At 43.3% G+C, this 25982-nt stretch overlaps 1 protein-coding gene across 7 annotated transcripts in view; it reads left to right on the plus strand.

The window, feature by feature from the left end:
* The first annotated feature begins 778 nt into the window (after window positions 1-778).
* The window catches only part of DOCK10 (dedicator of cytokinesis 10), a 194024-nt gene continuing 168820 nt past the window's right edge, over window positions 779-25982 (plus strand). For all 7 annotated transcript variants that reach the window (XM_025200420.1, XM_014518563.2, XM_025200424.1 and 4 more), the window contains exon 1: window positions 779-1005. In XM_025200420.1, the coding sequence (XP_025056205.1) occupies window positions 844-1005 (162 nt within the window). In that variant the 5' untranslated portion in view covers window positions 779-843. The remainder of the gene's footprint in view (window positions 1006-25982) is intronic.

The raw sequence follows: 25982 nt of genomic DNA on the forward strand, positions 1-25982 counted from the left end.
TTTTTATTGATAAAAGATAAAATGCTTTATAGTTACCTTTCTTAAAAGGTCAGCTGTGCCTTTTCTGTGTGACCTCATTAGCAGTGATCCTTTTCCACACTAGCTGTCTATAAAAATGTAAAAAATGTAAATTTCTGCAGAAGAACTGCCTGTGTGGGAACACATAACAAATATACTATTGAAAGCCATTTCAGAGATAAACACTGGCATTTCACATCAAACCATGGATATTTTAACATGAGCCACGTGAAGCAGTCCAGATTTTTGCATTATTTCTACTTGTTACATTTACAAATCAAATGAGCTGACTGTTTCAGTAAACGATGAGACGAAAAAATGCAGCTCAGATCCTCAGTGAGCCACAACTATTTTTCCCAATTAAAGAAAAATAGCCTAAATGAAGTATTTTAGAAATATTGTCAGCCTTAAGTTTACATATGATTATTAACGGGTTCTTGTAATTGATCCTGTCCTGATTTTTAAATGCACAGCTGGTTTCCTTAAACTGGGGATTTTAATAATTTTGGTTCCACAAGACATGGAATCAGAGGAGGATTATTGTAAAACACAGGAAGCACAAATGTTCTCATGTGAATTCAGAAGCATACACAGGGAGAAAAAGATCTTAATGTTGCGTGAGTGTGTTTAGTTTCAGTGGATCAAAATCTTTCCTATATCGCATCCAAGCTATTTGGTTGTGATCAGATGATCACAGCTCAAGGAAGCGATTGGAGAGCTAGCTGGCTGCAGCTGCACTGTAGGCTGTTTTCAGGGACAAGGAGCCACTGTTTTTCAAACGTAGCATAAACATAGAAGTTATTTTGTAGGCTTCAGGATGCAGATATGGGTTGTGCTGCCAGCATTGTTCTGCTTCAAGCCTTTCGTTCTGTGGTACAGAGGAACTGTCCACATATTTGTAGACGACGACAAGAGGAATTGTCACATGAAATTCTGCCACTGGATAGTGATGATGAAATGAGCAGACCCAGAACTCTCATCATAATGGTACAGTACACTTTAGCAACAGACTCAGTTGACAGGATTATTATTACAGATGTTATGGGATTTATTATCTTTAACTATATAGTCACAAGAAAAGAGTATTTGAGGAACTGTTTGCAATCATGTTAGTCTTGTGGCAGATTTGTTGTCCTTGTCAGACAGCTGAATTTTTACTTTAAAGCTGAAACTGTGATGTGCATGTATGCTGTATATGGAGTAACATTCTGTTGTTTAATTAATCTGTGTTGTGGTACCGTTGTAAGATACTGCAAGCATTAAAACCAAAATGTGGGTTATTGTGTTTTATGTTAGATTTTGAATGCGAAACAGCAGACAGCTAGGAAATTGTGCACTGTCTGTTTCATTGAAATTGAAATTACTTTCCCATAGGTCTTTGCAACAAACTGTTCGTGGCAAAAAAAACCAAGCCTGTCTGCTTTACTTGTTCTGAGTAACCCTTAAGTAAAAAATACATAGTTCTTTTAGCTGAGTAGTCAGTTTGTCAGTTCTGTATCTTTTTTTTGTGAAAGATAGCATTCGGATGGAGGTTTCTTGTTCTATGAACTAGTCCTTTTTATTTTTTATCTTATGCTGTGATTGTAATTAAACAAGCACTGTAGGCCATTTATTAATATTCACATGTGTGTTAGAGGAAATCCTTATTTAAATCATTGTTTGAGAAGATTATATAAACTTCTTAGTTACTCAAATTCCTCAAAAATTCTGGAAACTGGAAGTATAGCTATATCTTGTAAGTGTATAGATCTGAATAGTGTATTATCTCTCTATATTATAATTACAGTATTTGATACCATATTCTGCTTCTTGCCATGGTTTAACGATCTGATTATTTCATTAGTATTTTGGCCAATTTACATCAAAGCCATCATGTACTGTACTTCATTTGAGTAATATAGAGACTCTCAACTAAAGTACATTATGATGAAGTCTAAATTGTGTCCTCTGACAGCTTGTTTTATCATTATACATAGTAATTCATACATGAATGTGCATCAGGAACACTAGATAATTTCAGACCCATCATGAAATAATAGTAGTGGCTTTATTGCCTTTAGAAGTGCCATGCTGCAGTCATGGTAACTATGATGAGAAACAGTGGGCTGGATCCTAGCTAAGCCAACCTACCAAGCAGAGATTCTTATCTGAGGTTTATATTGGTAATTGGTTTTGGGAATGAAAGAGAAAGATTTAATCATTTTTAAGTCTCATATCTTAAATCCGTTGTTTTGCTTTAAATTATAGTCTCCATAAAATGCATATTTCTTTTTGTTCAGTCAAAGGTTAAATAGCCTATCTCTGTGGAATTAAAACATATCGTCTCTGATGATGGTAATTATTTGGATTACAATAAATATGAAGTGACAACGGTCTAAAAAAATTGTTGGATGCCAAAGCACTAATCTGTTATAACGTTTACATAATGGCATACAGACTCTTACGTGTAAATCTGTTCAGATTAGAATTTGGTGTGCAATGCGTCTTTACTAGCTTTCTCAACAGTACCAAATTGTCAATCATCTTGACTGCATAACTGCAGTAGAATTTATGGGATTGAGGCTAAGAAGCATAGTATCTGGGAAGTGGGAGTTACCCCAGCATGGAATAAATTGTGGAACCTAGAGTGTCTGTAGAGATCCAGGAGAGGCCAGCCACTTGTTCATAGATGGATGTCCTCAATTGCCAAACAGAACAAGAAAGTGGACTAAAGTGGCAACTTTGTGTGTTCTCCAAGGCTATAGCACCCAATCTTGCAACGATCTACTCAGTCCTTATCCCTTTCCCAGTAAATGTCCATGTCCCATAAAGAGCTTGTCTCCAAGATTTCCTGAGAAGCTGGGGAGGACATTGATCCTTTCACCTCCCTGTGGGAGATGGGGGAGAAGGTAAGAACAAGTAATATTGAGTGTTGCCCCCTAAAAAAGCGAGTTGCACATGTTTTTTTCTGTTGAATAGTTATTGCATTTCACAGATTAGATATAGGCTAGTAGCAGTTAGTTACAAATAAACACATTTGTATCTAAAATAAGATGGCATCAAGCTTTGTGGTTAGATATTATAATGATATAAAATGTGAGTTACTTCGAAAGAAAGTTGCTTCAGAACTCTTCTGGCAAAAATGAATGGTACTGTTTCAGATAGATTTCAACTGTTGTTTGAAAAGACACCATGACAAAGAAGATGGAAGATTACTGATTCCTAGCCAGATGTGTGTATAATGCTAAGACTCTCACTTGGCTGTAGCCTATCACTAACAATTATTTATCAGTAATGTAGTAGACTATATTACATGCAAAAGAGCTTTACTTAGACTTGATTATTGACATTAGTGATTTCTGATGCTAAAGGGATTGCTACTGATTTACTAAGCATTTTCATATTTGAAGGCAACAGGAAGTGCGAATATTCAGATGATGAAGATAATGCTATAAAATTCAGAAATTCACTAGGTATAATTACATTTTGTGAGTCAGATCCTTAGTGTTTCAATCCAATCTTTCAGCAAGTCCAGATTTCTACCCACTGAGGATCCTAGTACTTTTTCACTGGTCACTTAAATCTGTCTTTCAGGTGCAGTTGATCTACATTTCATCTTAACATTTGTGAAATAAGCTATAGGGAGTTTTTCATTATGAAGATACTTGGACAATATTGTACTTTTTAAACCTGTTTTGTATGAATAGCTGTTCCAAGTAGGCAGCCCTTTTCTCCTGTGCTTCAGAGACTTGTTATTTCTAAACTATTGCATCCTGGATATACAGTGAAATTTCCATGTCACATAATCTAGAAATCCTTCTATGAACGTTGCATAGAACTTACCCCAAACACTTTCAGCAGCCAGGCATTTGCACATTGTGATTTACAGTTTTATATATTTCCTCGTATTTGAAAAACTCTTAATTCATGGAAATATAAGTTTGAAAATGTTTTTGGTTATCTCAGGAATTTCATTTTATCATATCACATTAGTAACGTTAAAAATCAAAGGTGATGCAAGGTAATATGGTTCCCTAATTTAATATGAATTAAGCCATGTAGGCAGTAGGAAAGAAAGGAAATAGATTATGTAGTTTTTGTACAATAGGTACCATGTGGAATGAGGCCATCTGGGTTTTTTTAACTCCTGACAATTTGCCCTTGTGAATCAAAAATGTAATTGCTATTAACCTGAATTTCTTACTATTTTTTATTTGTAGTCTGGTAATGCCTAGAGAATTCTGTCCCAAAAGATTAAGCACACATTTAACAAGAACCATGCTCCTCACCCCAAATACAAGATAAGAGACAACAGGTGGATACAAAAGACGGACAAAGAAACAATGAGATGTTTATGATGTGTGTGATACGCAATGAGCACTGTGTGCCAACTGCATCGTCATTGTTGCAAGTTCTGTAAACAACACAGAAAACAGATTCGAGTATTCCTGCCAGTTCGGAAAACAATTCTGATATCTTTATTGACATTTATTTTTCTGATTTAATTTTATATCATGATGTCTCATCCTTAGGTAATTGGGTAATTTAATCTACAAGATAAGGGGTAATGGAAAGAGTAGCCTGATGACTGAGATATGTTATCTTTTCTTGAAGCCATAGGAGAATGAGCGTTCCGTGGTCTCTCAATAGATGTATGAATTGGCTCAACGTGATCAGTGGCTCAGCACTTAGCACAGGGGCAAGCAAAGTCCGGCCTGCAGGCTAGATCCAGCTGGCAGTAGACTTCATTTCGCAGCAGCCCCTGCCCATATGGTTGGGGATGGTCTTCATGGAGACCCTGGTCACAGCTGCGCTGTGATTAGTGCAAGGCTGGAGTTGCCATGGAGACCATCCCCAGCCATGCTGGCAGGGCAGGGCAGGGCAGGGCAGGGCAGGGCAGAGGGTTGCTCCAGAGCTGTTGAGATCTTGTGGCGGGGGCAGCTTGGTCCGGGGCCAGGTCAGAGCTGCGATCTACAGCCTTTACGTTTCATTTAGGGGTGTGCAGGCAGCGGATCATGGCTCTGCCCCAGCTCGGGACAAAGCTGTCACCGCTGCAAGGAGCTAGGGTAGAGCCATGATCTGCTGCCTGTGTGCCCCTGCCTGGAGCATGCAGGCTGCAGATCACAGCGTGACCCTGGCCCCAAACAAAGCTGCCCCCACCACAAGATCCCAGTGGCTCCAGAGCAGCCCCCTGCCTTGCCCTGCCCTGGGCCCTGCCAGCATGCCTAGGGATGATCTCCATGGCAATCCCAGCCTTGTGCTATCACAGTGGAGTTGCAGTATGGAGACCGGCCCCAGTCATGCAAGCAGGGGCTGCTGGGAAATGGAGTCCGGCTGCCGGTTGGATCTGCCGTTTTGCCCAACCCTGACTTAGCAGCCTATCTCAATTCATACACTTTTAAATCAGAGGTAGGCAACCCCTGGCACACATGCCAAAGCATGGCATGCAAAGACATTTTTCTTGGCACGTGTGCCTCTGGGAAAGAGCTGGGGTGTCACTGCCACAACAAAGATCGGGTGCCTCTCAGGTCTCTTGCCATCTGCCCCGGCACACCAACATCTTACAAGTCAAGGTTATGGGTGTTTTTGCCCCTCTGCCCAAAAAATGTTGCCGACCCCTGCCTTAGATGAACATCTCACTGATGACCCTACGCATAGAAGGCTTTCAACTTCACTGTGAAATCAGGAATGAGATAACGGAGTATGAGATAAAGTAAGTAGCACCAAATACATTAAAACAACGGTATACTGCAGAAGGTAAGGAAGAGACTAGTCAAAAAGCTTTAAAAAAAATGAAGATATTTCTGCCCATAAATGCTAATTGGGGTTATGTAAAATCAGTTTGATAGGCAAAAGGTAAGATTTTGGGGGGTGATATCTTTTATTGGATCAACTGCATGGCTGAGGTAAAGTTTAAGCAAGCTTTCAAATGCAAGGCATTTTTTTTTAGTGAGTAAAGTGTTTGGAGAGAGAGTACTAACGTTTAGGAGGGAATTTTTGCCTTCAGAGCACAACTGGAGACACGTGTGTGTTTTTTCCTTCCAAGGCCACCTATATCTTTTCTGTTGATATGTGGTGATGCTGTATCCTTGATAGGTAAGATTTTATGGAGAATAAGAGCAACAGATGATGTTTGAGGCTACAGTTGAGATCCAGTTAAACACAAGGCAGTAAGTTTTGAACTTTTATTGTAATCCTATAACTAGCAATAACAAGATGTTTTAACTTAACTTCTGTATACCATTTTTCATCCTTACCTCTCAAAGAACTTTGCAAGGGAAAGTAAGTATTACTATTTCAATTTCTATAGATGAGGAAACAATAAATTGAAGTGACTTTCCCAAGTATGTGGTACAAGTCTGTGGCAGTTACAGGAGCCAATCTGTAAAATGCCCATTGGAGTTGCTTCTCAGATCACTTATTCTGGTGTTAATTAGAAATTACTCCATTGGAATTGCTGGAATTGTATTCTTATAAAGCTAGTGGAAATGAGATTAAAATGAGAGCCAACATTTTTTTCATAAGGTCTGACATTTGAGCCTTTACTTTTCATTCTAAAATAAATCTCCACAGTAGTGTTCTTTTAAGTTTTTTTCCAGAATATTTATTAACTATTTATATGTATATTGATTTTTGAGATATACCCATCATTACATCAGATGGATGCAGTTAACTCCCTATGATGAGCACCATCATTAGACAGTAACTGATGCCCGTGTTCTACACAGTCTCAAGATCTCCCAATTATCTTGGTGATAAGCACAGATTGGCTAAACAATGGAACCATGTTCTGAATGTTCCTTTAGGCCAACAAACAGATTTGATACCACCTCTTTAGTCTGATGGCTTAAGGGGGAAAAGATGCTTCTTAAGTAGCCAAGTAATGGCTCAAATAAAATATTTGTATCCGTTTGCCCTCGATATAAATGTCAATGTTAAGCATGTTTATAATCAAAGATTAATATAATTCCCTTTATAGTACAGACTTGGGACATTAGCCTGTGCCCAGTTTTTGCTACTGGTTTCAGTTGGAGCTGGAGAAGACCTTTAATTTGTATACATTATCAACAGAAGCATGTGAGAGAGGAAACAAGTAGAGTGATATACACAATAAAATTCTGCTTTGAAAAGTTGGCATCTCAGAGTGCTGTACTCTTTGGTAAATTGTCTTACAGATATTTCTTTTTTTGTGATTAATGCTCTGCTGGCCACATTGTGCCCTTAGTAATGGCTGCAAACATCTTGACGTCAGTGAGGTTCCACATATGTAATTTATTGGGACTTAAGCAATTCTGTCAGCAATGCAGCAAAAGAATCCATCTTAGTTTGTGCTCTGTTGGATCTACAGTGCTAATAAGAATGAAATTCTGGTTTTGTCAATTTTGGTAGCAGATATGGCTCTCCATATGTGCAGTAGGATAGATGTACTCAGTGAAAGATAGAGAAAATGAACATGAGATGGAAATGGTTGGTATAATAGTTACACAGTCTCCTTTCAGAGTAGAGCTGCATTTGTAAGCTCAATGGAACTGTTATTCTACTTGAAATGTGGATGTGGTCTGAAAAGTGACAGTATAAAAATGGCCTGTAAGTACTGAGCTCAATTTTTCCTTGTAATTATCACTGATTTGTGCTTCTGATTTTTAGCAACAAAAAGATTTAAAAAGAAAAAACTTTTTGCTCTTTTTACCCCTGCAGAGACACTTCTAGTACGATGGAATGAACTGGCTTGCACCTCTAATGGAATTCTGAAAGCAGAATATAAAATGCGCAGGTTCAGAAAGCTATAATAGGGCAAGCAAAACATCATCCTGCAGAGCAAAAGTGTTTGAAAGGAATACTGCTTTTTTAAAGCAGTATACAGCTGAACAATGGGGCAGAAATGAAAGGAAGAAAGGAAAATCTTTGGGAGCAGCAACCTGCAAGAGCAACCACAACCTCTAATGTTGTGGTTTTAGGCCTTTGCAGTTTAAAATAACAATATTTAGTATGCACATTCAGAATGCTCTTTAGGCATTAGTGAAGAAATCCTCCTAATGCCCCTGTAAGGTGTAGATGGTTTGTGTTATAATCCCCGCATAATAGATATGAATGTTGAAACTGAAAGGTAAAGTAACTTGCCTAAGGACAGGTAAGAAAAGGATGAAAACTCAATTTTTTATGACTGATCATGTGGAGTCACATGCAGCCTTATGCTTCCAAGTGCTTTCTGCTGTAAAGAGATGTGTACACACACACACACACACACGCACACACACACACACACACACACACACACACACTTAATTTGCTCGTCTGCAGTGTATACACACACACACACACACACACTTGATTTGCTGGTCTGCAGTATCATCCCTGCTTCTCTGTCACCAAGCCTGCATGATTCCAGTTCCAGCGGGGTATAACAGAGATTTGAATTCCCTTGTTGCTCTCAGCCATTTTACTCAGGAGAGCTACCTGTTATCTTTTCAGCCCATATAGTGATAGCTGCAGAATCCCTCAAGCCTGCAGAAAGGGGAATGGTGCTCAGGAGGGATCTTGCACCCTTTGATCTGGGGGAACTACTATTGTCTTGACCGGGAGCTGTTTGGGGGCCTTACATATTTAGGTAGGAGTTCCACAAATCAAATGATCTCTAAGGCAAAATTTGTACCTCAGTTTGCCTTCTCTCTTGCTCTTCGAACAATTTTAAAATAAATTAGTGAATGATACGAAGACCCTTAAGGACGAACCATAGGTAGATTTATTTTTTAGAAGCAAAAAAAAAAAAAAAGGGGGATATAAATGTAAAAACAACCACTCTGAATTAACAGATATAATCACAAACGCTTTAATTATGTTCTGTTTTATTCCTAAACTCTAAAAGACTATTTCCTTCTTTCAGAAGTGTAGAATAATTGATTTCAGTGGAGATGCTTAGGTTTGTTGGTCAATAGATACTAGAGTGATAGGCAACAATGTAAAGTCCTATAATTAATGGAGAGAGAAAATCTAAGCCAAAGATTTCCACAATAATATCATAGACTCATAGAAAGCTACAGTTGGAAGGGACCTGAGGAGGTCATCTAGTCCAACCCCCTGCTCGAAGCAGGACCACCCCAACTAGATCACCCAAGCCAAAACTTTGTTTAGCCGGGTTTTGAAAACCTCCAAAGACAGAGCTTCTACCACCTCTCTGGGTAACCTGTTGCAGAGTTTTACTATCCTTCTAGTGAGAAAATTATTCCTAGTATCTAACCTAAATTCCCCTTGCTGCAACTTGAGACCATTGCTCCCTGTTCTGTCATCTACCACTACTGAAAACAGTCTAGGTCCATTCTGTTTCAACCCCTCCTTCAGGTAGTTGAAGGATGCTATTAAGTCCCCTCTCAGTCTCCTCTTCTTTAGACTAAAGCCCAGTTTCCCCAGTCTTTCCTCATAAGTCATGTGCCCAAACCCCCTCACCATTTTCATTGCCCTCTGCTGGACTATCTCCAACTTATTCACTTCCTTTCTGCAGTGAGGGGCCCAAAACTGAACACAGTACTCCAGATGTGGTCTCACCAGTGCTGAATAGAGGGGAATAATCACTTCTCTTGCCTTGCTGGCAACACTCCTACCAATGCAGCCCAGTATGCCGTTAGCCTTCTTGGCAACAAGGGCACACTGCTGTCTCATATTCAGCTTATTGTTCACTGTAACCCCCAAGTCTTTTTCTGCAGAGCTGCTGCCCAGCCAGTCAGCCCCCAGCCTGTGCTGGTGCATGGGGTTGCTCTGTCCTAAGTGCAGGACTTTGCACTTGTCTTTGTTGCACTAGTCACAATATGACAATGGCTCTCTCTCAAATCTTGCTAGAGGTGAAAGTGTGCCATAGCCTCCAGTTTACTCTATTGTACCATCTAGACTAGAGCTAGTTGAAAATGTTAGTCAACAATTTTCCACTCGAAAATGTTGACTATATAATATCACTGTTCTATGGGATTGTATTGATTACTACAAAATTTCATTTTGAGAAAAATACCAACTATTTATTTTGGAAGGCAAAATGTTTCTTTTTGGTTTTTTTTTCTTTTTAAAATTTAATTTTCTTTACAATTTTGATTTTTATATTGGAAATGAAAGTGTTTTGATTGTCCTAACATGAAATTTAAAAAAAATTCTAGTAAATTCCAAATGTTGATGTTTCTCTCCACTTAGAATACAGGCAGATTTCAAAATTGCAGAATTTGCCATGAAATTTGGTTTCTTTTAAAGCTTCATCTGAGATTCTGTGATTTCCTTCTAAATCCATATAATTAATATTATTAGTACATATTTAGTAATATGGTTTGAAAATTTTAACTAAAACGGTTTATTGAATGCAAGTTTATAAACTGAAGAAAACCACCTCATCCTCTTCCTGCTAAAACAGACTATTGTTTATTGCTTGTCAGTTGTAAATGTTTCACTTTGTGACCAATACCTGCCCCTGCCTCCTCAGTCTCTTTTTAGATAATTTTTGCTCATGTAGAAGCTAAGAATAATACCACCTAATTGCAACCTGAAGTCAGGCAGTCCCACTCTTACAGAAGCCTCTGAACCAAAGTGATAATAATGTTACCTGAGCTTTTTAGGCATTCTTCAAGAGTACAAAATGAGTGTTGTTGTATAGCTCTCAGATGCCAAAGTGATGGGCCTGATATACTAGCCTAGACAGGCAGGCTTAAGAACCTGTCCTAGATAGTAGGGTTGTACAAAGCGGGCCATATTTGATTTGGATTTGGATTTGGCCTGATTTGGGGGATAGTGATTTAATTAACTGATTCAGATCACTGTCCCGATTCAATTCAGCCGAATCCAAATCTGAAGATTCAATTCTGATTTGGAGAATCATCAATTCATCCATAGACACAGCTTTTTATGTTTTTTCTACATACCTTGAGGTACCAGGCGTGGCTTGTGAATGCTGAGATGGTGGGGCAGACCCCTCCCCCACCGTGCATGGTGGCAGACCCCCCCCATCAGGTCCCCCCAGTTCAGTGATCGGCTGCAGGGGGACCCCAGGTGCCCCCCAGACCCAGGAGGCACTAGTCACCAAGCTGAGGGGGGAGGTGGGGGTCCCTGCCTACTCCGTGGCAGACCCGGAAGCAGACTGGAAGTGCTTCTCATCCACTTCTGGGTCCACCATTGAGTGAGCTGGGGACCCCTCCTGTGCTCCCATGGAACGCTCCATCCGCCCCACCATCTCAGCGTTCACGAGCCGCCTAGTAACTCGAGGTACGTAGAAAAAACTTAAAGCTGTGTCTATGTCCGAATCGTCAAATCTCTCAGAATCAAATCGGAGTCTTCCAATTTGATTCAGAGAGATTAAAGGGTCCCCTGATTCGATTCGGATTCAGAGATTTGGCCGCTGAATCAGGCCGAATCTCCTCTGAATTGAATCAGTGACCGAAGCTTCTCACAGCCCTACTAGATAGGCATTGGAACCCACTCACATGCTGAGAAGGTACATCCAAGAAAGCAAATACAGGGAGGTTGAAAAATAAAACATCCCCTTCTCTGTCATTTTAGTTTAATGAGCTTTGTTTACTCTCTGCTCTGTGCTCCCAGGTCTAAATTCAGCTTGTGGTAAACTGGTTCAGTTTCTACAAAATACGATGGACTGAAGTAGATAAACGAGAATGTAAAGAAGTTGTCAATCACGCTCATACTGCATGCCCTCAGAATGCCAGATCAGGGCCAATTATACAACTTTGCCATTAACACCCCCTTACATCTATTTTCTGACTTGTACCCATGCCAAACAAATATATTAATACTTACACTACTGCTGACCTTGGCCCTTTTGGCCAATTTTTTATCTTGTATATACCAATATAAATCCAGAGTACTTAGATTGGGGTTACTCTGAATGTAAATGTGTGTATATGAGATCAGACTCTATTCCCAAGTCTCTGGCTCCAAGCATGGATATGTTGACTTAGCTTGGAAACAAGTATGCACTGTACGAAGTCCTTCCAATGAGAGAGAGAGCCAGGAAGAGACATGGATTGGAAGAAAAAGCCAGCCAACCAAAGGAGACTGCCAAAATAAAAGCTACCAGGAGAACTAAGTGGGGGGGGAAAGATGGAAAGAGATACAGAGGCAAAGACAATACGTGAGAAAGGAAGAGCTTCAATAAGGAGAAAGAGAAGCCAAGTGTAAAAGAAAACAAAAAACCCAAACTTTTTCCTTCTCATCTTAAAGCAAATCAGCACTCTTTTGTTAAAAGATACTTTTGTAAGATTTGCTTTTTAACCACTTGCAGCCAGTGCTCTGACTTGACAAAGCAAGGCATTCCGATCTCTAGCAATGCTTTATTCCTTCTTTTTTGTGTCAGAAGATCTTTATTCTTTTTTTTTCAAACAGGTGTTACTCCTCTCCACCCACACTAATATTTCATCCCTCTTTTTGCTAGAATAATAACTTAGCCTTGATTTCAGAATAAACATCAATCCGTCTCCCTCGTGGTTAAATTGGAAAGCTGAATGGAGTGTGACAAAACTATTCCTGATGTTCCTGGCTCAGATACATTTTGTTGTCATTACAGTAACATTCTGGACTCATAGGGCCTGATCCCAAGCTCTGCTAAATGCATGTAAAACCAGAGTAACTCCATAAGTCATGAATGTTGTAAGTAATTTCAGAAACTGGCCCCACGTAAACTGCTCTTGAGATAAGTAGTTATTCATTGTTTAGTGTGCCATTCAAATTTGCTTCTCCTCACCAACAATAAATGAATGGCTTTTAATGTCTGTAGTAATTTCTTGCTATCAAGTAGCCTTCCCAGCAGCTATAACTGGCCAGAGGAGTAGGGGAAGGTGATGTTACCCTGTAGGAACCCTTCTGGCCTTTTCTTACATGACAGCAACTTTTAAATAGTTCCTGGTCCCACGCTGTCACCATCCTGCGATCCTGGGGTCTCTGTGGAGACCAGCCGGGAGCCACAATAACTTTTGCTATTAATCAGCCTTAGGGTCTGAATGATTCAGGGTTAAATAGGTGAGTGGATATTGAGGGTTTATCTAAACCAGGGGTGGGCAATTATTTGGGTCCACAGGCCATACAGGGAGTTTTGCTGAGATGTGGCAGACTAGGTCAGCACTCTCCACCCACCTCCCACCCACACAACAGCTCAACAAAACTCTCTATGTGGGATGGGGCTGTAGGTGGACCAAGTGGTATTCAGGAGTGGGATAGATGGGCATGGCTGGGATCATGGGCTGCTGACAGTGCAGGGCCAGGGCAAAGCCAGTCCACTGCCTGCACACCCCTGTGGCAGGTGCCAGTTTGGAAGCCAGTGGCATGCAGGGAATGGATTGTAGCTCTGCCTCGACCTGGGCCCTGTGCTGTAACCACCCCATGATCCCAGCTCCTGACGCAGCTCCTTGCCCAGCTACAGCCCATCCTGTCTGCCTGGCCATGTGCCTTGCTTGTGCGGCTCCCAGCCATTCTCCATGGAGACCCTGGGATCATGGGGTGGTGACAGTGTGGGGCCAGGGATGGGGCGGAGGCATAATCTAGTCCCTGCACATGCCTGCCTGCAGAACCAGGGCTCTGCCCCAGCCCCAGTCCTGGCCCCACGCTGTCACCATCCTGCGATCCTGGGGTCTCCGTGGAGGCCAGCTGGGAGCCACAACAGCAGAGTGCATGGATGGAATGGGGCTGGGACTAGGATCTTGGGGTGTGACAGTGCAGGGCAGAAGCCAGGGCAGAGCGCTCAGTGGTGAGTGCAGGGCATCAGGGTGCCTGTACAGCAGGGCTGGGGCCGGTGTCTGAGGCAGCTAGAAGGAGCTGCCGCTGCCGGGGCTTCTGGAAAATGGAGTGCAGCCGTCCTGCCCCAGCCCCGCTGTGCACTTGGGGGCAGTGGGACCAGCTGCACGTGCCTCGACCTGGGCTTTCCTCCATGCCTGGGCCAGGTGGGACCAAGGAACCTGCCACAGACTAGATGAAAAATCCTTCGGTGGGCCAGATTCAGCCCATAGGTTGTATTTTGCCCACCCCAATGTAAACAATAAGATGCTTGTAGCATAAGCTAACGCAGCTTATTCTAGCTAGCTGGGAGGGAGGGTAACCTGGTGCTAAGGGTACTGGTGGATCCCTGGAATATGAGAGATCCAGATTCAGTTCCTTGCCCTGCCACTGACATGCTGTGTGACCTTAAGCAAACCACTACATCTTCCCTTGTGGAATCCATGGAGGAAGCATGTTTGGTGTGAGTGCCACCAGATAACATGTAGCCAACAGTTCCTCTAATTACAACACCATGTTGGTATGATGGAGGTTTAATTAATCTAGTAGGGACAACACAACCAAGATCCAATAACACAAGCTTTTGTCTGTGCAACTTGGCTGTGCCCCTCTAAGAAAAATAAGTATATGCTTTTACCTGTACAATCAATTTTAAATATTGTCCCAGAAGTTCTGTTTTTACAGTTGTGATCTATTATTAATCAATGACACCTAGGTGGCTTGCATTAAATGCAATAATTTACTATTCCTAGTGTTATACCAAACTAATTATCCCATGATAAATAACCATATTATAGTGTTTGCAGACTTCCTGATGCTGTAAGGATCACTCTGAAACTCTTGTTAAAAATGGGATTGTGCTCTATAGATCATCTGCTTTCCCCACTCTCTATCCATGATGCTTTTCAAAACTATTGATGCTTGAAATTACCAGACCAACGTTCTGTTATCATCTCTGTTTTCCATTCCATTGGTGCAAATCCAGAAGAATTTACCATAACTTGCACTGGTATAAAACAACAGGTATTTGGTCCTAGGATTCTTGCACATTCTTAAAAATAAATAAATAAAACAAAAGAACTTAAAGCAGATACATGGAGATTCTCATCTCTGACCAAAAAGCAACTAATGTTAGAGGTAAGCTATGAGACCAGTCTGTTTAGCTGTTAAAGGACAAGCCATATATCACTCATATGCTTGTTTAGCACTCAGTAATTTCATAGATTTCATAGACATCAGGGCTGGAAGGGACCTCGGAAGATCATCGAGTCCAGCCCCCCGCCCAAGGGTAGGAAGTCAGCTGGGGTCATAGGATCCCAGCAAGATAAGCATCCAGTTTCATCTTGAAGGTGTTCAATGAAGGCGCTTGAACCACCTCCGGTGGCAGGCTGTTCCAGACCTTGGGGGCTCGGACCGTAAAGAAATTCTTCCTTATGTCCAGCCTGAAACGATCTTGAAGTAGTTTGTGACCATTCGACCTCGTCATCCCTTGGGGCGCTCTGGTGAACAAACGTTCCCCCAGATGCTGGTGGTCACTCCTGATAAACTTGTAGGTGGCCATCAGATCACCCCTGAGCCTGCGCTTTTTCAGGCTAAAGAGCCCCAGGGCTCTCAGCCTGTCATCGTAGGGTCTGCTTCCCTGACCTCTGATCATGCGCGTGGCTCTTCTCTGGACTCTCTCAAGCTTCTCCACATCCTTTTTGAATTGTGGAGCCCAAAACTGGACACAGTACTCCAGCTGCGGCCTCACTAAGGCCGAGTACAGGGGGAGAATGACGTCCCGGGATTTGCTTGAGAAGTATCTATGGATGCAAGCCAGCGTTTTGGTCGCTTTACTAGCCGCCGCATCGCATTGCAGGCTCATGTTCATCTTGTGGTCAAAGATGACCCCCAAGTCTCTTTCTTCCATAGTGCTAGCCAACATAGCACTGCTGAGCCTATAAGGATGCGGTGGGTTTTTTTCCCCCCAAGGTGGAGAACCTTGCATTTATCGGCGTTGAACACCATCAGATTCTCGTCCGCCCACTTGCTGAGCCTGTCCAGGTCAGCCTGGATAACCTGCCTGTCTTCTGGTGTGGATGCTTTGCCCCAAAGTTTGGTGTCATCGGCGAACTTGGCCAGTCCGCTTCTGACTCCAGTGTCCACATCATTAATGAAGATGTTGAACAGTATGGGTCCAAGGACAGAGCCTTGGGGGACCCCACTGGTCACAGGACACCACGATGAGTGACTTCCATCGATTACTACCCTCTGGGTCCAACCCCGGAGCCAATTTTCCAGCCAGCGGATCGTGGAGGACCCAAGGCGACAATTGGCCAGTTTCTCCAAGAGGCGATCATGGGACACCAGATCGAAGGCTTTTTTGAAGTCAAGATATATGACATCAATCTCTTCTCCCTTGTCCAGGTGATAGGTCACCTGGTCGTAGAAGGAAATGAGATTGGTCAAGCAAGACCTACCCGCAACAAACCCGTGCTGGCTATCCCTTAAGATGTTGACGTCGGCCAGTCCATTAAGGATGGCCTCTTTAATAAACTTTTCTAAGATCTTCCCCGGGATAGAAGTCAGGCTGATGGGCCTATAGTTAGCCGGATCCACTTTCCTCCCTTTCTTGAAGATAGGCACCACATTGGCCTTCTTCCAGTCTTCGGGCACTACACCAGAGCGCCAAGAGTTTTCAAAGATCCGTGCTAGAGGCTGGGCTATGATGCTCGCCAGCTCCTTGAGTACCCTGGGGTGAAGATTGTCAGGGCCAGCTGACTTGAAGGTATCCAGCTTCTCAAGATGTTCCTTCAGAAAGTCAGCATTAATGGAGGGCAGGGGATCACCCTCACCCGGACTTCCCGGCCCTGTAGCGGGCATGGGCGTCCCATGGGACTGATGAAAGACTGACGCAAAGTACCTATTTAATAGGTTGGCTTTTTCCTGGGCGTCAGTTATCAGGAGGTGACTCCCATCCTCCACCCTTTGTAGGCCTTTCTTTTTAGCCTCAGGAGATCTGCTAGGTCCCTGGAGAGCCAGGGGGGCTGCTGTGCCCTCTTGCTGCCTTTCCTCCGAGATGGAATAGACTTAGTTTGTGCATTGAGGATCGCTCCCTTGAGGAGCAACCACTCCTCTTGAACTCCCCTCTCCCTGTGGTCACGGTCCCTTAGGGCCTCACTGACAAGCCTCCTGAGCTTATCAAAGTCGGCTTTCCTGAAGTCAAGGACTTGCGCGTTGCTGACCGACTTGCCAGCTTTTCGGCGGATGGTGAAGGTGATCAGCTCATGGTCGCTGTCACCCAGCTTCCCATCGATCACTAGGTCGCCGACTAGGTCACCCCCAGTAGCCAGTACCAGGTCGAGCAGCGCTTTGCCTCTCGTTGGCCCATAGACTTCTTGAGTCAGGTAGAGGTCATCCACGCACGAGAGGAAGCTCTACAACCGCTCAGATTTTGCTGAGCGATCCTCCCACGAGATGTCTGGGTAATTGAAGTCACCCATGACAACCATGGTCCTGGAGCAAGCTGCCTCAGCCAGTTCCTGGGCAAACTCCTGGTCAAGCTCAGGACTTTGGGTGGGAGGTCGGTAATAGACTCCCACCATTGTGTCCCCTGTGCCGTGTTCCCCACGGATTTTAACCCAGAGGGTCTCCAGCCGTCCACCCTGGTCGCCAATATCGGCTTGCAGGGACGTGTAGCTTTCCTTAACATAGAGACCTACCCCCCCACCCCTTTTCTCTACACGATCCCTCCTGTACAGGGTATACCCATCTATCCCCGTGGTCCAGTCATGGGTGGAGTCCCACCAGGTCTCCGTTATCCCTATGACATCGTAATTGTTTGCACTGAGCAGGAGGATGAGCTCCTCCTGCTTATTCCCCAAGCTCCTGGCATTAGTGTACAGGCAGGCAAGTGCCCCCTGGGGGGCTCCTTCCTTGCACACAGATTTTACCAGGGCTGGGGCAGGGGTGGGCTCCCTGAAGCGCCGCGATCTGCTGGCTTTGCAAGGATTGCTCAGCGGGCCAGCAGTGGCGGTAGTAGGATGATTAGGTTCAGGACAAAATAGAGCAGCCATGGTCATTTTCAGTGCTGTTGGGATTGTTTCTAGTTTTTATCCCTTTTAATACGTCTAATAAGATGCATAAATGGTCCAGGGACCAGAATCCAGGCCTCCTTCTCCCCAAGGTGAGTGCCCAAAGTACTAAACAAGTTAAGCTTCCTCTTCACTGAGCTTTTATTTTGGACCTATGAATATTTTATGTTTAGCTACCCAGCTTTAACAGAAGGAGTGGAGGGTTCTTCTACCCAAACTATTTTTAGCCAGATGATGTGTGAATTTTCCTAGGAAATGCAAGATACGGGTTTGAAGGATCTCTACTGACAATTCTAACTTGCAGCCCTGAGTTCAGTGTTTAAACTTTGAAGAGAGGCAGAAATTCAGACATACTTTTATGTGATAACTTTCATATTAGTTAGCTCCAGGAAACTCCCCATTCAGTTTACAGTTTACTCTGAATTGCCCTTCAGAAGCTCCTGCTAACTGTATAGGGAACATTGGTGAATACTCACTAAGACACCCACTTGCCGGGCTAAGGGTTTGGGGTGGCAGATTGGCCCCTCAGTCCCCCTCAGGAGGGAGTCTCCCACAACAAACACCTTACGTTTTGTCTTGGGGAGAGCAGGGGCAGTAGCTGCAGTTGGCCCCATGTTATCATGGGGCAGGGAAGGCAGCTGGCTCCAGCAGTGGGATTCCCCTGGTGTTGCGTGAGTGCAGGAGTTGAAGGCATGCTGTGTGGAGCCCCGTGACGGGTGGGCCAGGCAGGCTGCGCTCCTCACCCCCACGTGCAGTGCTGGCTGGAGCTGCATGCCACTGTGGTGCCAGTGCCTACATGGGGTATGAGTGCCCTGAGCACCCCCACCTGCCAGCAGCAGGGGCTGAGCACCATGTGGGGGAGTGTGTGGGAGGTCCCTTCGCACCCCCACCCTGCCCACCTGAGGTCCACGCTCCCACCGCCCCCTGGATGCAGCTTCTGTGCTGTCGCCAGCCCCGCTCCCATGCTCCCTGCCCTCACTCAGCTGCAGCTCTGCCCCACTGCTTCCCTAACTGCTGTCCCAAGTGAGCGGGACACCAGAAAAGCCAACCAGGTCCTCCTGGGGCAATTGCAGCAGTGGCAGCAGAAGCCCCACCTGGAAGCTGCATGCTGGCTGAGCTGGGCCCTTCTGGCCACAGGGGTGGGAGCAAGGTGCCATAAGGTATATTGTTGGGTATGTGTATACCTGGGTGCCTCACTCCCACACTCATGGGCAGAAAGGCTGAGCAGGATACAGTTTGTTGGTGGGTGCCCGCAGGCTGGATGAAAGTGCCTCATGGGCCAGATGTGACACGTGGGCCATGTTTTGCTCACACCTGGTGGTAGAATTGAAAATAGGACAGAAAGGTGCTGTGTCTTTTCCAAGATCACAGCAGGTAAGTCTGAGAGCCAGGAATGAAATGCAGGATATATGACTCCTGGTCCAGTGCTCTGTTTCTTGGATCATCTAGATTTTCTTTCTTTACCCCAGTAACTGAGAGAGAAGAAAAAAGGTTCCAAGGATACATGTTGTTCTGATCTGTCCCCTTGCCACAGACTCAACTGAAAAATATATAACTCAGATTATCAGGAAGTCACATTTATTCCTTTTGTAATAAAACAATAAGGGAGTCCTTCACATCTGTTTTTGAAATTTCCATCCTTTTTATTTCTTTGCCAAAATTGCATTAAGCAGCTGGGTCTTGCAGGGTATCCAGAGGATACATTATCTCATGCAGCCTTCTTCTCTATTGTTCAGAATATTCGCAGGAGCTGTGAGGATATGCACGTGCATGTCTAATGAGTGAGTTTGAGGCCACAAATATGCAATATTTCACAGAATCCAGAAATGTGGTGTACGAGTCTCTATATATTTAAAACACAAGGCAAGGAAGTGTATACTTCAGTAGTTGGAACAAAGCAGACAAGATGATCCCAGGATCTAATTCTGGCTGGGCTTATTGGTATGCTGTGTGACCTTGGGCAAGTTGCTTGACCTCCTTCTGCTTTAGTCATTCCAGCTGGAAAATTGGGTAAAAATGCAGACTTGTTCTTGAAACCAGATGTTATATCTGAGCTAAAATTTTTATTGGTAAATAAATGAATAAGAAATCCTTCCTGTAAATTACCATAGACATCAGTGACATATTTAGAGCCCCAGTCAAAATTGTATGCAGTAGAAACTAAGAATTCAACAGCAGCATGCCTGGAAGTAGTAAATTGCAATGATTAAATTATTTAATGGCTTCTTATGGTTCTTCATTAGTATTTGTGTTTTGTTATCAAGACATGATTCCAGTCCAAGCATATGAAAACAAAAGGGTAATGTTTATTTGAAATTCCCAGTGGATCAAACTAAAGAAGGCATTAAAGTAATGCATATTTTATTTTGTACAGACTAGCACAACCAAATGTGTCAGATTTATATTCACAGTCCTAATTCCTGATGTGAGAAGACTTGAAAAAAAGGCTGTTTGGATCCAACTTGTGCCATATTTTTGTTTTAGCTTTGGGATATTGTAGGTACATGCAAATAAAAGACTACTTTTTCTATGCTGTTGTACAATAATAGCCAGCAGCCAACATAAAGGCATTCTACCCCTCGCTCATCAAATTGGAACCAACTTACAGGACTGTCAATACAGTATGTCCTCTAACCTTGTTTTCCAAGTGGTAACTGCTTCAGTAAAAAGGGAGAGATGGTTAAAGAAGAGACCTAAGACAATTTTTCTCTCAGAGATACTATGCAAATCTGGCTCAACGGATTTCACTGGAATTATTTGTGATTTGCACCAGTGCAAGTGAAGAGAGAATCACAGGCATGGAATAGCAGATGAACATGTCATGCACCCTTTGGGTGCGGGTAAATTTCTAAAGTGGAAAGCTGATCAGTCCAGCAGTATCTTCCTGAAGGAGTTCACGGCACTACAAGCAAGAAACAAGCTAACATGAGGGAGGAGACACGAAGATACCTCTGCATCTTTTCCCAGTGTGAGATCTGCTGCTTCTACATGCAGCTGAGCCTAGTTCCCAAATGGGAGAATTGGGAGGGATTTTCATGTATAGCAAATGTTGATGGGAAAACTGGTTCAGGGGTAGCAGGTGGCTCATGATGCACAGACATTATCAGCAAGCTCCTGTGAGTACTTATTAGACCATTTGAGGTGCTGAAATGTGTGCGCCAAAAGAGCTCTCGAGCACTCTGTGTGAAATTAAACTCCTGACTGACAAAATGCCCTTACCAAGTCCTGTCTCTTCTACTCTCCTCCAAGGGCAATTTCAACCGCAAATGAATCCCATTGATTCTGGCTATGCACAGAGATGCTAGCAAGTGCCACCCATTGAAAACTCATGACACTACTGGTTCAACGAGAGGGTGTGTTCTACCCTTTCACTCGGGGCAAAGAAATACAGGAATCATTCACAAATTTGTTCTGCATGAGATGTACTAATATCTGGGGCAAGAAACAAAGGTAAAAGCACAGTGAAAAGAATAGCTGAGATCAGTGCAGTGTCAGCCTAAGAAAAAGAGAAATAGACTGACATAGCTGGAGCCAGTGACATTAGGAGCTGTTGTCTGGAAAGGTCCATTAGCAAAGCCCTGGAAAGTATAAAAGAGACTTCCTTGTGTTTTCCTTTCATGTCTATTTGCTGCAGGGATGCTGTCATCCTGCCTTGGAGAGTTCACCTTGTGTGCTAATGTCATAGTTACCGGGATGCATTCTGTCTTCAATCTGGTCAGAGCTAGTTTTACAGTTTTGTAGTAGAAGTGCAAGTATCAGCTATTTAAAGGCTTCAGCTGGATAACTCAAATATTTAACATAAGTACCTGCTGAAGTTCTTGGTTTGAACAGGACCGAGTCCTGTGTCCTTAGTAATTATCAGCTTTATGCTCGCAGCTCAGTTACTGCTAGAACAGTTTTGAAAAACTTGCATATTTTTATATTAGGGGAAGTGGATTTTTTTTCACTTTGCTCTCAAAATAGTTGAACTGTTCCCTTCACCCCCACCACCACCAATTTCAGGCAGAGGCATGTTGGATCATTTCAACTATAAAATTTTAAGTAACTAAAGACAAAGATTTAGGGTGGACACAGCTGTGCAACTTTGCTAGTACCTTTGACAAACAGTAGTAGCTGCTGCTTCTCCTGATGTAAAGTTTACTTTAGCTATCGAAGGTGGGGATCCTAATTTCCAGTTTTCAGGGAGATTCACTCACAAGCCACTTTTGAGAAGATGCAGATAAAAGTAGTATCTGACTAAGAACGCTTGATACTTGGCTTTTGATATCTCAAACATTTATCTAATTTAGTAGTATTTACTTCATGGAATCTGTGTGGAATATACCAGCAGTGATTATAATCAGTTTCATAGTTAGTACTCTGACAAACCACTGAAGAGATGACACATTTTAGCTGATGCAACTCTTGTTGGTTTAGTTTCATAGCCTAGATGAAGCAATGTTACACTGTTGCAGAATGCAGACTATGACGAACAGTGGTGAAGCGCTAGTGCAGGGGTTGGCAACGTTTTTGGACAGAGTGCTGAAAACACCTGCAAACTTGGCTTCTAAGATGTTGGTGTGCCAGGGGCGGATGGCGGGGGAGCTGCAAGAGGCCCTGTCCTTGTTGTGGCAGTGCAGCCCTGGCCCCTTCCCTGCCATCCGCCCCGAGGTGCGCGTGCCAAGCCAAATGCCTTCACGTGCCACACTCTGGCACCTGTGCCTACCCCAGTGCTAGTGAATTGAAAATGAAAGGAAAAGCTCTGAATATGAAAAGCAGTATCAGTATATATTTTTGTGACTTACCTGCTGACAGTCTACACATTGTTGAACATAATATCGTCATCAATATTATCATCTTCAGTAGCTGAAATAGATCAGTGCAGACTTCAGCTCTTGTGACTCCCACACAGCTTCTGTCTGCAAGCAAGAGAAGGCAGCAGGACAGAGTATGTAAACGTGAGCATCTGCAGAAATCATCAAAAAGAATGACCACAGTAGCATTAACAGCCATCCACATCTCCCTTACATCGCCCTAGGGTTCCAATTCCTGCATTGTTTTAACCTCTGATTATTTGGCACAGTTGCTGTGTGGTGTGAATTGGGGGGAGAGGGGCTATTTCTGTTTTCATCGCAGAAGTAAGAAGTTGGGTTTCACTTTCATCCTTTATTGTTCAGATCTTTATTGTTATGGCTACAAAACACTTGAATTGTTGTACACCATTTAAGAGAGAGAGATTGTAATTTTAAACTCCCTATCAGTAAGTTCCTGGATAATTGTGACAGTTTAATTCTTGACCTGACCTTAAAGAGCATATAGTCTGTCCCCCCTCACCCAGACTTTTTGTAAGGTTGGTCTATGTTACAAAGACTTTGCTTTTATACCTAAACTGGCAAAATTCCTTGGAAGCAGCTTATGGTGGCAAAATGAGTCCATTAGTTACACTACCTTCCCCACTGTATATGCTATATGAGCAAAAGATCAGCAAAAAAGACCTTTTTGTGGCCCTGCCACTTAGCAACCATAATATCACAAAATATAGTACTCTGGGAAGACAAATGATGACTAGATTTTGGCAAAATAATTAGTGGAAGAGCGAGCAGGAGACATAGCCCCTTAACTTAATCAGTTTTTAAGAGCTAAATGTAGTTTTTATTGGCTGTTTTTCTTAATTAACTCTTTTATAATAATTATATATTATTCTAATTGCTTTAAATATTCTAATTATTCCTACTTATTGTTATTTCCCATGGGCTGTTTGAGCCATGGTCCCCTTGATAAGAAGTTGATTTCTGCCTTTCCTTTATATTTTTTAGGTAAATTAATGTAGATTGCCCTCCCAAAGTGAATGAAGTTCTTTATTCAGACAATCCTGGAATAGCACATATGATGGAAGAGCCACCTTTCATACAGCATTTCACTAATGTGTCTGATGCATGCAAGAGAGGTTGTAGGGGCAAGAATGTTTTTAGTCTTTTCAGACAAGGTTCCTTGGGTGAATCTGATATCTTTTATTAGACCAACCCAGATAGTTAGAAAATAATTATTAAGCAAACTTTCGGGTTCAAAAACACTTCGTCAAGTGCTTCTAATATTTGGCCTGTTACCCTTACAAGAGTCTTTGTTTTAGACTGTAAACTGAAGATATGCATCTTTGACACCTGATAGGCACATTTTTATTGGTCTACCACCAAACCACAAATGAAATGCATGATTACATGATAAAGAGTCTTATAACATTAATGATCCAATTCTACCAGCAAGTACATTTACACATATTATGACGTATCTCAAATTCCAACGGAAATTACTGACCATACAAAATAATTCACAGATGTAAGGGAGAAGCATGAATTTGGGTACAGTCTTGAAGAGAAATAGGAAAAAAACAAATCTTTAAGAAGGAATTGGAGTTTCAATGACAGAAAAATATTATGGAGTACCACATGGCTACACAGCCAAGAGAATATATAGCCATTTTATGTAGATTTAAGAAACAATCACATTGACCTATAAGATGTTTCAAGTAGGTAGCTTTTTCCAAAATACTGGGATTAGCTGAAAAAGTTCAACTAAGGCATCATGGTAGAAATAACTATTGACACATTGCAGTGAATGCTACATTAGCTTTTGAACCCAAATATGCAAGCCAGATACAGCAGTTCTCAATCATCAGGTGGGGCTCCTGAAGATAGAAGATCTTGTGTTGATCCAGCTAATTACAGAATAAATAAATAAGGCTGCCACTATGACTTAATGGCATCACATTGCTACCTGACGACAGTCATAGAACAAATACAGTGCTAGCATTGCACTTCGTGGGTGCGTTCACACATGCAGGCACGTGCACTTGCAGCAGCTCAAATAGAAGAGGCACAAATTTGAGCTGGGGCTTTTTGCCTTGGCACATGTGTCTGGACATGGCACAATTTGCCTCACACCAACATGCACTTGGGGGGGAAAAATAACCCTGCCTGGTTCCTCCCAGATCTGCAGCCAGGGAGAGCTAGAGGCTGGGCCCAGCACCTGTGCTGGCCCCAGCTGTATAAAAAGCTGCCCTGGCAAGTAGCTCAGGGCCACTCATTCTGAGGAGCTTCTGGGGATACTACCCCTTGTGCCAGCTGGACTGCTGACTGTTCCTCATGCCAGCATCCCTGACTGTTCCCTGCACCCTCTACCCACTGCAGCAGTCTGGCAGTGGGGGCTGCTGCCTGGCTCTGACCTGTTGCCACCTGCAACAGCATGTGGCCCTATGGATGCATGTCAGCCAGACCTGGATGGGGACTGCACGGCCAGTAGAGACATCTGCACCTCTGGGCCTGCTGCCAGTGGAATATGACTGCACAGTTAGCCCTTGTGCTGCATTACCGCCATGTGTGCCACTGCCCGGCCATGTGGACATCTATTGTCTGGAGGATGTTCTTAGTGTGGTGGCCTACTTTGAACTGGCAAAGCATGTCCTCTTGGCCCCAATTGGCCAGGAGGTCAGCTACCTCCAGTTGGGTCCTGGGTGCCAGCTCTGAGCAGGCTCCTCTGCCTGGGTCCTGCCACTTGCCTCACTAGCAGGAATTCTGGTGTTCCCTATTTAAAAACTGCAAAATCCCTCATAAAAAAATCCTAAAGTCACTCTTTAAAATACCCTAAAATCGATGTTCTTCCACAAGTAAAACAAAAGACCACTGGAGAGAGAAAGAGAGAGAGATCAAATCAATTGGGCAATGGTTTATTGATATATTTACAATTTTAAAGCAATTTGGAAGCTTACCAGTGCCTGTGTCATCATAATAAAATTAATTCTAAGTATGTGTACAGTTTGGTCTTAACTTTTGGCTTTTTTGTCATAGAAAAATCAGAGCTGCCCCTACCCGCTTTGCTCACCAGTATGTGCAGCACTGATATGCCAGTGCCCTGCCCCTGCCCTTGCCCCTCACTCCCAACCCACAGCCTGCCCCTCCGCCCCAGTCCCCTCACTCCTGACCCACAAGGCCAGGTATGTGGGTGAGTGGTTTGTGAGGGTGGCTTGGGTGTGTGGGGTTTGTGGGTCGATTGTGAGGTGTAGGGGGGCGTAGGGGGGGGCTGCTTAGGAGGGGTGGGCCCCCTGCCCCCTGCAGAGCTCAGCTCCCTGACAGCTCACATACTGTTCCCCCCACAGGGGCCACAGCTCCTTCCTGCAGGGCCACAGCC

The sequence above is a fragment of the Alligator sinensis genome, unplaced genomic scaffold, assembly GCF_000455745.1.
Source record: "Alligator sinensis unplaced genomic scaffold, ASM45574v1 scaffold596_1, whole genome shotgun sequence".
Classification (NCBI taxonomy): domain Eukaryota; kingdom Metazoa; phylum Chordata; order Crocodylia; family Alligatoridae; genus Alligator; species Alligator sinensis.